Raw genomic sequence first — 14,608 nt, 5'->3', positions numbered from 1 at the left:
GCTCCCGAGTTCTACACGTCGTTGCACGGAGAATGCGAAGGAAGAAAAATACAGAATGGAAGGCTGTCATCGAAATAGTTAGACATGATTGTAATCCTTAATTTCTAATGATAGAATAATTATTAGAAAAAACCCGTTCCTTACACATAAATGATGCCATATGACATATCGATGACTCTCTCTCTTTAATAAAATAAAAAATCGAGGAGGAACTCACCAGATGAAAAGGAGCACGAGCGAACCAACTCATGGTTGGATGGTTAAAAAGACAGCTGTATCCCGAGCCCACGAGGGTTCAAGTCCTAGACTTGACATCCGTGCTCACATTATTCCCGAGTTTATTTGAAACTTCCGCCGATATTCGTTCAGTGGGAGGAGACGTTTCCGTCGACTATGACGCGCCTATGGTGATCTCGTAAAATCTCAGGATACTATGTCGGCTCAATCTCTCAAAGATGCTTGTAAGAGCATCTCCAGCAGCGCCCCCAATAGGCCCCCACGGCCGTTTTTTAGCGCCGGTTAGGCCAGAAACTGGCGCCAGCGGACCCAGGCCGAACCCGGCGCGCTAGGGGGCGCCGGGGCGACTGATTTTGGCGCGAACGAACAGCGGGCCCGCCGAGTCAGCGATCCCGCCTCGTCGTCCTCAACGCCTCGGTTTTCCCGTGGGGAATCAATGCCAAGGTTGCCGTCGGTCAGCCTTCCATTGATTCCTCACGGGCGGCGCGGGGCGGTGACGCGCCCCCTCCAGCCACGCGTACACACGACGCCGCCCCGCCGCCGCTATATAAGCAGCGCCTCCCTCGCCGGTGGCCGCACCCCGCCCGCAGGCCCCTCTCTCCCGTGCACAGCCGCCGCCGACGACCTCTCTCCTCTTCCCCTCTTCACGTTCGCAGCCGCGACGATGGGCGAGAGGTTCCCCTCTTCCTCTTTTTTAAGTATTTCACTTTGCTATGTAAAAAACTATTTAAGTCGCCTAAGTAATGTCATGTTTGCCGAATTTTAGCCGAATCTTTATCCCTTTGGCCGAATTTTAACCTAATCTTTGTTCAAAAAACTTTAAATAAGGCGTCTGAGGGCGATCCTGGGGCCGGCGGCTGGGAACCCAAACGCTCCCAAGCCGTTTTTAGCGTCGGTTCGCCTCCAGACGGCGATTTTACGAGCCTCTGGTGGGCCAACGGCTGGAGATGCTCAGAGTGTATTCGTGTAGCTGTGATTGTACTGTGTTTTGTGTTTTTAAAAGGAGCACGAGGACAGGGTCCAAAAATCTAAACTAAACCCAGTATAAAAGCAAAGGAAAAGGGGTGGCACCAAACTTTGCAACCACCCACCATCCCGTCGTCGACCAACCCTCCTCCTGCCGCTGCCCCTTTTCCCCATCATTTCCTTCCCCGCCCGTCGGTCCGTCCGTCCGGCCCGACCGCGACCAGCCACCGCCCCGTCGTTCGCTGGGTTGCTTCAGATCTCCTCCTCCCCCTACCTCTCCACCCTCCGCCCTGGGGCGCCACCTCCAATCCCACTCCCGCCATTGCGCAAGATATATAAATCCCATCCCCATCAGCCCAGTCTCCTCCCCACCCGCCCGCGACCTCGCCGTCCGTCTCTCTCCCCCGTCCAGCTCGCTCTCCTCTCCTGCCCTGCTCGCGGGGCATGGCCTGCTGACGACTGATTTGGTACAGAATCCTCTCCCGGATCTGACCCGCCCGCGCCGCCGCTGGGATCGGGATCGGGATCTCGCGCGGGAGGGACGGGCATGGAGGTCTTCGGCCCCGTCACGCCAGGCCAGGTGATTCCCCCTGCTCTACTCGTCGAATTCCTCGTCTCATTTCGTGGCTGCTCAAGCAATTCCCGCCGCGCCGGCCGAGATAAGCGTCTTGCCGGAGTCAATTAGCTCCTCCGCTCTCGTTTGAAATCGTCTAGTACAGTACTTGTGTGTAAGCCTACTGAATTTGCTGTCTAAGCAAGCACTAGGAGCCTCCAGGATCCCTACCGACCAAAATTGCCGACGAATACGTAGCGGGGGTTAGCTCATGCGCCTGAAGCTGTGCTCAACACGCGTCATGTGCACGTGAGCAGCCTGGTTGCGAGTTTAATGCCATGGTTTAAGGTTGCTCCAGGGCTTGAGGAAGAATTGAATTCAGTTCAGTACGTACCCACAAAGGTGTCTTGTGTGCCTGCCACGTGACTCGGTCCTTACCTCACGACTTTGGTGGCGGTCCGGCTCTGATTTAGTTTCACAAATGTCCTTTTTCGTGTCATGATCGAGGAAAGCAAAGAAAATTATGCAAAAAAAGAAATTACTAGAGTTCAGCACTCGAGCTGTGATATTCCAGATCTTATCTGGTCAAAAACATCAAAGCAAACAGTCCACCATGCCAAATTCATTGTGCTGGGATATATATATCACTAGATCTCCCTTTTCCTGAAGACAGTATAGAGCAAAGTTTACCGGGAGTTGGCTGCTTAAGTCCTCAAATCCAAACTTAGGCTGACCTCTTTTTGTTTCCTAGTCTTCTGCTGTTGTTTGCATGGGCTAATTGCGGCTAGGCTCATTTTTCAATGCTGCCATGGGCTTATGTAACACGCACGGTGATTTCATTCCTTGCAGGTGTCATTTTTACTTGGTCTTTTCCCGGTCCTCATTGCATGGGTCTACTCCGAGATCCTGGAGTACAAGAAATCTTCGTTACATGGGAAAGTGTAAGTATCTACTTTTGGTTAACTTTAGAACATAAAACTCGAGTAACTGTTATTAAATATACATATCCACTGCCAGCCGCAGACTGCTGCTTCAAATAATTCAACTGTTTCTTTGTTAATCAGAAGCTGAACAACTACCATCCTAACTTTGCCTAATCATCCATTATTTTGTCATCTGCAGTCACTCAGATGCTACTTTGGAAAATGAAACTTCCAAGGAAGATGAGAAGGCTATATTAATCGAAGGAGGCCAGTTGAAATCACCATCGGCGAAATTCCGGAACATGTCTACCAAAGCCAATTTAATACGGTATCATATGAATAAACAATACGATGCATATTATTGGGTTACAAGTTCTCATAACACATGCAAATGATGATTGCTTATGTCATGATGTGATTGTGATTTCCAGGTTTATAACAATGGATGAGCCTTTTCTGTTAGAAAACCGCGCTGTACTGAGAGCCATGTAAGATCCTACAGAATTAATTGCATCCAGTTTAGATTTTCCAGCTAAGAGATCAGCTATTGAAACTTATGTGTCCACTAACCATCTTTCAGGGCTGAATTTGGCATTGTGCTGGTTTACTTTTACATTTGTGACCGGACAAACATATTTCCAGAAAGCAAGAAGGTAACTATGTTGCTCTTGTGTACGCATTTTGAATGATGTATCATAGTAGAGTAGATATAAACTGTAGCAAGTGTAAAACATTATTCGTATCTCCAAGGAGTGTCATTGTTACTTCTGGTTTCATGATCCGCCATGACTTGTTTCCGCATTCATCTTTCAGCAATTAATACCTTCAAGCTGTAATGGTTTGTCTGGCCTAGCTTTAGTTTAGATATGACTAATAAGCTAGAGACTATGGGCTAGAGCAAAGCAGGTGACACGTTTGCTGGCAAATCTAACAATTTTAAGCTTTCCATCATCTGGGACCCTGTAGCCAATAGATGGTGGCTTATACTTGCAACATTTTGTAAGCTGAGTCTGCCCAACTAACTCTTGTGCTCATGTAATAAGCAACTATGTAGGGATAAACCTGAATTACTCGAAACAAAACCATATATGTTCGTATGTGTACGCCTGTACGCTTCACTTTGCTTGCATTGTAATCTTTCTTCCTTCTTTTTACAGAACTACAACAGAGACCTGTTTCTGTTTCTGTACATTCTTCTCATCATAGCATCAGCACTTACTTCACTTAAGAAGCACCAGGAGAAATCAGCATTTTCTGGAAAGTCCATACTTTATCTTAATCGCCACCAAACTGAGGAATGGAAAGGGTGGATGCAGGTTAGTTTTTACTACTCTGCATTAAATTCAAAAGAATGTGTTGCGTTGTCGTCCAAGTCTGCTACTCCGTATCCAAACTACTCTTGTGACAGTCTCTTCTCATTTATGTTACATCAAACTTATACCACACTGATAGTCAATTATTACAGTGTCATTTCTGTTGCTGTCCTTTGTAAGTTTTGTGCAGTTGTATTCTGGCTGTAACTATGTTATAAACTTATAATTATTCAATCTTCCTTTCCAGGTCTTATTTCTGATGTACCACTATTTTGGCGCATCAGAAATATATAATGCAATCCGTGTTTTCATTGCTTGCTATGTTTGGATGACTGGATTTGGGAATTTCTCGTACTATTATATCAAGAAAGATTTTAGCATTGCAAGATTTGCACAGGTGCTGAGTCTACCTCAACCTTTATTGCTTCTGCGTATGATAAATTTAACTCTCTTGATTTTTGGACCATCTTTCAGACACTAACAGGCAACAAATACACTTTTAACGCAGATGATGTGGAGGCTAAATTTCTTTGTGGCTTTCTGTTGCATTGTCCTTGACAATGATTTTATGTTGTACTATATCTGCCCAATGCACACCCTATTTACACTTATGGTGTACGCATCACTTGGCCTGTTTAACAAGTATAATGAGATACCATCAGTTATGGCTATTAAGATTGCTGGCTGCTTCTTGGCTGTCATCTTGATATGGGAAGTTCCTGGGGTATTCGAAATTTTGTGGGCCCCCTTTACGTTCCTGCTTGGTGAGTTGTCCATATGTTTTTCTGTGGATATTCTTCTCAGTCATGGATCAGAGTATTAATCTTTGTTTTTTCTGTCCAATGTAGGCTATAAAGATCCAGAGCCTTCTAAGTCACACTTACCCTTGTTGCATGAGTGGCATTTCCGATCTGGGCTTGATCGGTACATATGGATTATTGGAATGATTTATGCTTACTTCCACCCTAATGTAAGTTTTTCAAATATGTATATGTATTTCTCTCCTTCAGTTATGCATGCATACACAGTCAATATTGTTAAGTTCTTTCCACAAACTTCCTCTGTGGAGTCTCTCCTGATATAAACAGTAATGATGATAGACTTAGATGTTATTGTCCTATGTATTTGTTCCTTCTGCTTATCCCAAATTAATCTAGTATATAACCTTAAATACTGAGCAGGTGGAAAGATGGATGGAGAAGCTGGAAGAATCTGAGACTAAGGTTAGGTTGTCGATCAAGGGTACCATTGTGACTCTTTCGGTCCTGGTAAGTCACATGACCATCTCATACAAATGCACTGACTTGTTATTTATGTCAGCTAGCTTGGATGTTACCAACTAGTCAACATTGCTGTGTTCCTCAATTGCTATACTAACTAGGACTTCTGTTCTTTTAGGCTGGCTATCTGTGGTATGAATATATCTACAGGCTGGACAAAATTACGTACAACAAGTACCATCCCTACACGTCATGGATTCCTATCACGTACGTATAAAAAAGAAGATATCATAACCAGTATGACACGCGGCCGACATTTGTTTCATGCAGTTGACACAGTGCCTTATTTCTTACAGTGTATATATTTGCCTACGCAATTGCACCCAACAGTTGAGGGGCGCTTCTTTGGCTCTTTTCGCGTAAGCATCTAAGTTTTTAGCACCTTATATGGATTGTTCAGGCATTTTGCCTTTCCCATTCCTTTGCTTTCTCCATTACTAAGACCGAGATCTTATTTGACAGTTGGCTTGGCAAGGTCACACTGGAGACTTATATTTCTCAGATCCACATTTGGCTCAGGTATGGGACTAAGCTGTTTCAGCATATGTTTATTCTACTTTTAGTTACTGAATGTTGAAACAGTTCAGTAGTCCGGTGATAAGTATGCTTTGAGATATTAAATGTTTAAGCTGAAGACTCGAGAATAAAAATCAAAGGGACATTCAACTCTGTCTGTAAGAACTTAAGCTTTTTTATGTAGCTCGAGTAGACATCCAGCTGTTCCTGCCTGATAAACCATTAGTACTTATTCTGTTGGTCTGGATGCGGTAGTTCTACTAAGCACTAGACAAAATGGTAACTATCACAGTTGAACTTGTGTCTATCCCTACTCCATGTAACATTAATGTCCTTGGCCGACAAGAGAGTTTCTTGAAAGCAGATGAATATCTTTTGACTGAAGTGCATGTAGGATTTATTGTCATTCTCCCTGTTTCTGCCTTTTGTGCCTTGTGCCTCTGGTTTCTGGACGTGGGATCTGTTTTCAGAGCTGGCTCTTTTCTTTTTGCAGGTCTAGTGTACCAAACGGGCAGCCCAAATGGCTTCTGTCTTTCATACCGGGCTACCCGATGCTTAACTTCATGCTAACGACATCAATCTATCTTTTGGTAAGTATACCGATCTCAGATGCATTTCACAAAACCGAATCATCAACCATACTTATTCCATGCTCAATGTTGCAGCTATCATACCGGGTATTTGAGATCACAAACGTGCTGAGGGCAGCCTTCATTCCCAGCAGAGACAACAACCGCCTGTACCAGAATTTCGTTGCCGGGGTTGCCATCTCCGTATGTCTGTATTGCTGCTCACTCGTTCTTCTAAAAATTCCGGCTGTATAGGTACAGTGCAGGACCCTACTCTATATACCCAACAGTTTTCAGAAATCACCACTCGCTTATCTTGGAGCATTTTTTACTTACTTTGTCATGTAATTGCAGATGAATAGTTCTTATGGATGTAGAATTGCCAAGTAAATGATACCGGTGGAAGGCTGGCTGCTTCTTCCACACGCACAAAAGAGGTTTGCTTGGCGGGGATGCTCGGTTCCATTTGCATCTAGGGGATCCCCTAAGGAGCTGCCCTTGGGAACTTGATCGCTGTGGAGGGAGACGCAAATTTTTGATCATTTTTCTTCTTGTTGTAAAAGCCAACCCATTCTTCTGGGAGTTGTAACAGCTGTCGGCCGTGTAACTGTCAACTTTGGTGTGCACCTTGTTGTTTTGTAACATGTCTTAGATATTCTTCTTCTATACATACGAGGAAAGCGTTTCCCTCCTGTAAAAAAGAAATAGCGAGTTGAACTGTGAGGCATACCTTGTCGTGCTCCGAATTATTTCTGAGTTATTTTGAGAAGGGCGAACGGGGGAAGGGCCTGATACTCAAATGCCATCTTTATGCCTTGCAAAAGAAGAAAAAAAAACTGAAAAAGCGTGCCTACACATATACCGTGTACTCTATGTACGTGTGGATGTTTATAACACCGAGTAATATGATTTCATATGTGACATAGACAAATGACCAATATGTACATGAAAATGGGGCTTATAGACACATGGGAAGGATGAATCCTTCAAAGATTACAGGCTGGTTATCCGAAACTACGGAACTGGAGCCTAGCAAGCATGCTACCGGATGGCACAGGATTGCATTACAAGCTTTCGGTTGAAATGGTGGCAGGAATTATGTTGAGATGCCGAGGACTAGGAGGGGGATTATAAGGTAATAATTCACACGAGTCATTAGGATTTTAAATACCCACTCATGAAGAAAAATGCAAGCCTCGATTGATCTGTTGGATTTTACTAGAAAAGGTGAAGACAATTTTGTAGCAGAGGATGGCTGACATTATTGATGATTCCGTTCCAATGAATGATTCCTTTCTAGTATAAGACATTGGTTCGCGGATTAAGCTAATTTTCTTGCAGGGCAATACTCACCTCCCGATAGGACTTACCAGCAGAGAAAAAAACAATTCTTCTGCGATCTGTGATATTACTTCTGGACGACCCACTTCTTTCTTTATAGGCGTGGACTTCCATTAGCTTCAGCTACTTATCCATTATTTTAGCTTTGCCTTTTTCGGTTTCTACTTTCGCACCGGTTTAGCTAAAACCAGGCGAGCCTGTTCTTGAGCTCAAGAGTGATATATTCTCTCCTACTCAAAAAAAATGAGCATCGTTCCCGTTTCGTTCCTCTTGGGCCGACCTTCCTCTCACCTCGGTCTTTTCTGCTAGTACGTCCCTTCGTATAAAAAAACCGGGGTGCGGTATTGTGACGGTGTCATGAGGAGGAGCGTCCATAGTGATGCCCCGGGGATGTAGCCATATCGGTGAACCTCGTTAACAAATCTCGGTGTCGTGCCTCGTGTGATTGCTTGGTCCTCGGATGATCGACGAAGCGCCTTGGATTTATTCTAACAAGTGGCATCATGAGCAAGCAAGGTTCAATTTAAGGCCGTGATATTGATCTGGAGGAGGAAAATTCGGCTTTGATCGGTTGTTCGCAGGAAAGATGTCACCGAGGGAGTGCCATAGGCGGATGAGAAATCGATCTTGAAGCGGATGAGTACAAGAAGCGAATCAAGAAGCACGCGGTGGCATACCTATTGGTTTGAGCGGATCAGAACGGAAGTCAGCAGAGAGTGGCGTCGGCGAGATCGATTCGTAGATTGACAGAGGCAGCGGCGGAATCCTAGCGTCGGAAGTCTCGGCGAGATCGGAGTCTAAGCATCGACTAGGCGTACTACAGCCGGTGCTGTTTTTTTTTTTTTTTTTTTAGAACAGCCGGTGCTGGTAGGCTGGCCCAGGCGGGGCTGGCCGAGCCAGGCCATGCGTGGGCGGAGGCCCACGGGGCGCCAGCGGAGTCATGGCTCGGTGGGCAGGTTGGGCCGTGAGAGCACATGGTAGCTAGTCCATGGGTGACTGCCGCAGGCGCGTGTGTGTGCTGGAGGCTGTGAAGCGTATGTGTATGCTGTAGCTACGAGAGATTGGTGAAGGAAAAAGGAACGTCACGAGCCAACACATTGCAATCAGGAGCAGGAGAGTAACGGAATAAAGTCTAAGCTTGGTGTGGTGTATGTCAAGATGGTTTTTGCATGGACACAGGAAAATCTAAGCTACGTGGGATTTTATTGGCTCTTTTGCTTGGTACGTACATGGTCATGTATGGAGATGGCAGCGTGTAGGCTGTGGCCGGATGGTAATCGAGGCGTGGGAGTCGCGGGTCCAGTACAGGTCGACGGAAGTTGGTATTTTGGGTTAATGCTTACATTGACAGGCTACCTGAATTCAAGTGTTGCAGGAATTGTTTGTGCGACGGATATGCTTGATGGAGTAGCAGGATGCCAAGTTGATCAAGATGGACATTGTGCGTATAAGGCTCGGAGGAGTCTGGAGCGTGTTGTTGAAGGATCATGCATACACAGGGCGTTAAGCAATGCACAGAGATGTGCGGGGCGGACACGACGCAGAGTGAAGCATCGTTGCAGTCGGGTAATTTCGGCTGGGTCGGACTGGACTGTCTAACGGATCGACGGGGATGTCGGTCAAAGTAGAAGGCGGCGGTGATTTCAGCGACGATGACATAGGAGCGTGATGCTGATGGTGGCCAAACTTCTGGGGCGTGGAAACACGTGGTGCAGGCCTGATGGCTTGTGCGGCTTCGACAGACTATGACGCAGGGTTGATTCAAGGATGTGTACACATGAGAGCCTGAAGTCGACAGGGCGCGGGGTAGCATAGCGCAGCTACATTGAGTCATGTTGATGGTGGAGCTGGAGTCTAGCGGAAGACTTCACTCTGTGCTGATGGAGGGGCTACGGCGTAAGTCGACAGAGAGTCGAAGCCTGTTTCAGCAGGATAGCGAGAGACATGTGGTTCAGACTGGGTACCAGTGGTCTGATGGAGACGTGATACTCGGCATCGGTCGGTGATGATCGGTGGTTCTCTGCAGTGGGGGTTGAGTGGCGTGGGTTCGCGACCTTGAGAGACTCGACCAGGACAGCAAAGACTCGACGCGGTGATAGCGGTGAGGGGTGCGGTAAGCACGGGACATAGCGACAGGCCAAGGCACTGATCATCAGACATGTGGTCAGATAAAGTGTGCAGAGGGTGCTGAAGCAGTGTTGACGAGTACCAGATTCAAGTTGGTGACTGGGTCTATCGGTGCTAGTTGATGGACAAGAGTTGACCGTGGAGAATCTGAGAAAGTGGCGGAAAGTCTGAAATTGTCAAAAGCTGATAGAGTACATGGCCGTATATTCTGTGATGTTTAGTGCACATAGCAAAGTGCGGATGACAAGTATAGAAGGAGGCGGAGTGCTATAGCTGTGGGACATGCCAGAGACTATCCGGAGAAAGGATGAGACAACTGCGAATTTGACTCAGGGTGACACAGGGCGATGTGAAATTCTTTCAAGTTTTAGACAAGCAGTCAAGAAAGAGCGGTGACGTTGAGTTCAGGTAACTCTAACTCTTATATGTGGCGTCCAATATGTGAGTCTATTCATTTTCACGCAGAAAGTGGTCGGTGTGTGATGGCGTTGAACGGGTTCTCCGGAAGTTGGGAGCACAAAGTAGAGTAATGAGGAACTTAATTTTGCTCGAGTGTTGACTGAGAAGAAGACGAGAAGGGACTACAGTTGCAGGTGGAGTCATATGGAGTCTGGGAGTAGTAGCGGTGCTCATGGCGTATCTCAACTCCAATGTACATGGAGGTTCGACGCATGGATGAATTCAAGGTGGTGAAGAATATTCGCCAAGGTGGAGTTTGTTAGAGTTGTGTCGAATATTATTGTACAAGTTAGGTTACAGTTGGACTTGGTTTAGAACTGTGTGTAGACAGGGTAGGAGTTGTGTCCTAATAGGACACTTGTATCCTAGGCCTCTCATATATAGCGGGGGTGGACACACGATGTAAACTATGCCAACATAATAGCACGCGTACGCGGGGGAGACGGCGGCGTGTGCTGGCGCCCGGGCGGCCGGGGTGCGGTATTGTGACGGTGTCATGAGGAGGAGCGTCCATAGTCATGCCCCGGGGATGTAGCCATATCGGTGAACCTCGTTAACAAATCTCGGTGTCGTGCCTCATGTGATTGCTTGGTCCTCGGATGATCGACGGAGCGCCTTGAATTTATTCTAACAGGTGAGCCGGTGACCAAGTCTTTTTTTTTCTGTCCATACACAAAACATGTGTATCATTTTATTGATAGGTAAGAGAAACAACAATCGCCAGTACCAGAATTTTGTTGCCAGAATTGCCATCTCCGTATGTCTGTATTGCTGATCACTTGTTCTTCTGAAAATTCCAGCTGTATAGGTAAAGCTGCAAACCGACCGTACTTGAAAGTTTTCATAAATTGTTTGTCTCATCTCTCAAAGCATTTCTGACTTTTTGTCCATGTAATTCCAGATGAATAATCATGTAGAATTGCTAAGTAAATGATGTTGGTGGAAGGTTGTTTCCACAAACAAAAAGGAAGTTTGTTTGGTAGGGTTGCTCTGTCTAGGTAAAATGCACTCCTCAAAGAAGCTGCTCCTATGTTGGAAAGCGAATTACCGTATGGTCCAATTTTTTATCATATTTTTCTTCTAAAAATTTGTACTCACTCCCTCCATATATAGGGCCTAATGCGTTTTTTGAGACTGCATTTAACTATTGATAAGATTAATAGTATGCAAAATGTATAGTGTGAAAGGCTCTTTTTACGTACGAATTTGATGGTGTGCTGTGTGTAACTTGCATGCCATATATTATTGTTTTAACATATGATCAAAGTTAGCCTAAAATAGTATTAGACCCTATATACATGGATAAAGGGAGTACACACAATTAGCGATGATGTGCTCTGGGAGTTGTAACAGCTGCCAGCCGTGTAAGAAGCAAATGTTTGTAACATGATCTTGGAGAAGATTCTATACAAGGAACGCATTTTCCTCTTCTAACAGAAAGTAGCAAGTCAAAACATATGCAGTTTGCACTCTGAACTAGGGGGCAAAAAAACTTGGGAATGGTGTGGGTTCTGCTAAGCAAATGAGCTCATGAGCTGGAGCAGTGCTGGTTGACGACAAAGACGGGAGCAACTGTCTGCGCCCTTAGAGCATCTCTAACATGTGCGCAACACGCGACGTGTTAAAAAAGCGTTTACAACGTCTTCGTAGCCAGTTTTTGCGCGTCGTGGATCGCTGGCTCCAGCTACCACTGCAAAAAAAAAATGTGCGCGCCTCTTCAACAGACGCGCTATATTTCTACTCCGACTTGATACGCATTCGGCTCGGCATAGATAAATAAACGATAGATAGATTGTACATAGATAGATACAACGATACATAGATAGTTCATAGCCTCCTTCTATGATAGATAATAAAACGATAGATAAAAAACTACTCCTCGTCGTCCTCCGACTCCGACTCCTCGGTGATGTCCTCCTCCGACGTCACAACGAAGGCGTCAAGGTACCGATCGTCCTTGGAGTCCCAGGACGACGCTGGTCCTAGGTCGATGTTGAATTGAGCGGACGCCTTCCGCGTACGCCTGTCATTGCGATAGGCGGCTCGCTCCGCCCTCCTCTCCTCCCTCTCGGCCCTCCTTTGCGCGAAGAACTGGCACTCGTTGATGACGTCCTGCGGGAAGCGTTGGCGCCACAACTCCATGGCTTCCTCGTCCCTCTAGGCGAGGCTGAGACGGTGCTGGCGCCTCCGGTTGTCGTGACGATCCTCGTCGGTGATAAGCCGTGGAGGAGGCACCGGCTCCTGCGCCAGCTCCCGCGTCGGCACCTTCGATAAGTTCATGTCCCTACGAGGCCGCCGGAGGCGCCACGCCGCCGCGTCGTACGCGCGGGCGGCCTTGTGGGTGGTGTCGAAGGTGTCGAGGCTGAGGCGCATGTCGCCGGACCGGATCTTGGCGGAGAACGCGTCAGAGGGCGCGCGGTCGCCGCGGCAGCCCGAAACTCCCCGGCAGCGCGGCGACATGGTTTAGCGGCGGTGGCTAGGCGAGAAAGCGGCAGAGGGAGCGGGGAGAGAGCGGCAGAGGAGCGCGTGGTGAGGTGGAGAGCGGCGGGAGGGCGCTGCATTTATAAAGCGCGCCGGACGCCGCGTGCTAGCCCGGCCGCTTTTTCGCGCGCGCCTGAGTTTTCCACCACCGCTGGAGCGCGCGAAGCCGCCCCGCGCGTGCTTTTTTTGCAGCCACTGTTGGAGATGCTCTAAGAGCCCTTCCGCAACAAGATGTTTTACTGGCATGGAGCGCTCCAGCACTGTTGTTGGGCGCCTTTTCCATTTGAAAGGTTTTCCTTGCTTGTTTTTTTTGTTTTTTCTTCATTTTTCTGTTTTGGCTTTTTAAACCCTAATATCTAGTTTTTTGTTTTAGTATGCCCTAATATTTACTCCCTACGTTTCTAAATATAAGATCTTTTAGAGATTTCACTATAGACTACATTCAGAGCAAAATGAGTGAATCTGCACTCTAAAGTATATCTATATATATCCGTACGTAGTTCATAGTGAAATCTATTTTATGAACACAGGGGGTAGTGTTCGATTGCAAGGGTAATAGCCCCCCATTAGCTTTTACGCTCGTTTGTCAGTAGGCAGGCCCAGCGCGACCCCCCAAACCCAAAAGGCCCAGTTTAATTATTGAGAGGATAATATTTTTATATTGAAACACCCCAAAACTAAAAACTGCCATGTCATTATAAAATAAAAAATTCCATCCTCTCAACATTAAAAAATGCCCTCCTATTGATAATAAAAATACTATCCTCTTAATAATTAAAATGTCATTGTATTATTGATAAAAGTGCCATCCTATTGTTAATAAAAATGTCGTGAGCTAAACAATAAAATTCTCATGCCAGTAAAAAAAGTCATATCTCAATAATAAAAATGCCATTCTATTATTGATGACAATTCCATCATATCATTAATAAAAATGACATGCACTTAGTAATAAATTTTTCGTGCCATTAAAAAGAAAAATATCATCTCTCAATAATAAAAATAACATCCTCTTAAAAAAATGCCATGCTATAAAAAATAAAACTTCCATGCGAGAAAAACGAAAAAATCAAGATATTTTTATTGAAAAATATATGTGGCATTTTAAAGGAAAAATATTTATAAATGCCCGCTCAGCCAGTGGCATTGGGCGCTCGCGCATACACAAAAGGTCGTGGGTTCTAGTCCCTCGCCCCATGATTTTTTTAAAAACAAACCACGCGTTCACCATAAGCAGCTGAACACCGAACCACTCTAGCGATACTACATGGCGTTTTCTCTACGCTGAGATACTTGCGATGAGTGGGAACCGTTTGCTGGGGTTAGCCCCCCGGCGAACGGTCGTCAGGTAACATTTCTCCTTCTTTTTTGGTTTTTGTTGTTTCTTCTTTCTTCCACATAAAGTGAAGCACAATTGTGTTTCTGCGTGAAGCATAAAATTGTGCTTCTCTGCTTCAGGAAAAAGTGCTTCTACGTGAAGCATAGTTATGCTTCCGCATAAAACACAATATGTACTTATGTGCTTTCCAAAAACAAATGAAGCACAAATTTCTGTGGTTTATTTCCTTTTTGTTTGGTTTCTTGTTTTCTTTCAGGTTTTTGATGTTTCCAGCTACCTTTTTATCTCAAGTTTTTGTTTTTTTGGGTCTTTTTTTTTGTTTTCTACTTTTTGGGTATGTCCCTCCTCGTCCACCCTGTCTCACACCTACAATTTGATAGTCTTGTACTCTAGAAACGTCTACCAAGTTATTTCGTAGATTATAAAATTTAAAATATTATATCAAATATTATTGATATTTATGGATACTGTGAACAAGGACATATATAAGTGCACCAAAATACT

General features: G+C 45.6%; 2 protein-coding genes across 2 annotated transcripts; one reads left to right on the top strand and one right to left on the bottom strand.

Moving 5' to 3' along the window:
• The first annotated feature begins 1,299 nt into the window (after positions 1 to 1,299).
• LOC109764228 (protein REDUCED WALL ACETYLATION 3) lies at positions 1,300 to 7,103 on the top strand. The gene is made up of 16 exons (XM_020323074.4): positions 1,300 to 1,783; positions 2,606 to 2,697; positions 2,879 to 3,007; positions 3,111 to 3,167; positions 3,260 to 3,332; positions 3,837 to 3,995; positions 4,240 to 4,389; positions 4,501 to 4,756; positions 4,841 to 4,962; positions 5,174 to 5,260; positions 5,391 to 5,479; positions 5,569 to 5,631; positions 5,735 to 5,791; positions 6,282 to 6,378; positions 6,454 to 6,612; positions 6,712 to 7,103. Exons 1-15 carry the CDS (start codon positions 1,751 to 1,753, stop codon positions 6,610 to 6,612), a joined length of 1,623 nt encoding a protein of 540 aa, XP_020178663.1. The 5' UTR covers positions 1,300 to 1,750; the 3' UTR covers positions 6,712 to 7,103.
• Positions 7,104 to 12,441: 5,338 nt separating this feature from the next.
• Positions 12,442 to 12,744, bottom strand: LOC109764243 (uncharacterized). Its single transcript, XM_073506518.1, has one exon. It carries the CDS (start codon positions 12,742 to 12,744, stop codon positions 12,442 to 12,444), a length of 303 nt encoding a protein of 100 aa, XP_073362619.1.
• Positions 12,745 to 14,608: the final 1,864 nt, after the last annotated feature.

The sequence above is a fragment of the Aegilops tauschii genome, chromosome 1 (assembly GCF_002575655.3).
Source record: "Aegilops tauschii subsp. strangulata cultivar AL8/78 chromosome 1, Aet v6.0, whole genome shotgun sequence".
NCBI lineage: Eukaryota > Viridiplantae > Streptophyta > Magnoliopsida > Poales > Poaceae > Aegilops > Aegilops tauschii.
The sequence above is the reverse complement of the archived record's forward strand: the minus strand, read 5'-3'. Positions and strand labels throughout refer to the sequence as shown.

What these genes read in the sequence shown, in the direction of transcription:
- LOC109764228 (XM_020323074.4), top strand. Translation starts at nt 1,751, where the DNA reads ATGGAGGTCTTCGGCCCCGTCACGCCAGGCCAG. An exon ending in AATGGAAAGGGTGGATGCAG is followed by an intron (nt 3,996 to 4,239) that starts GTTAGTTTTTAC and finishes CTTCCTTTCCAG; the next exon opens with GTCTTATTTCTGATGTACCA. An exon ending in CAGATCCACATTTGGCTCAG is followed by an intron (nt 5,792 to 6,281) that starts GTATGGGACTAA and finishes TTCTTTTTGCAG; the next exon opens with GTCTAGTGTACCAAACGGGC.
- LOC109764243 (XM_073506518.1), bottom strand. Translation starts at nt 12,744, where the DNA reads ATGTCGCCGCGCTGCCGGGGAGTTTCGGGCTGCCGCGGCGACCGCGCG.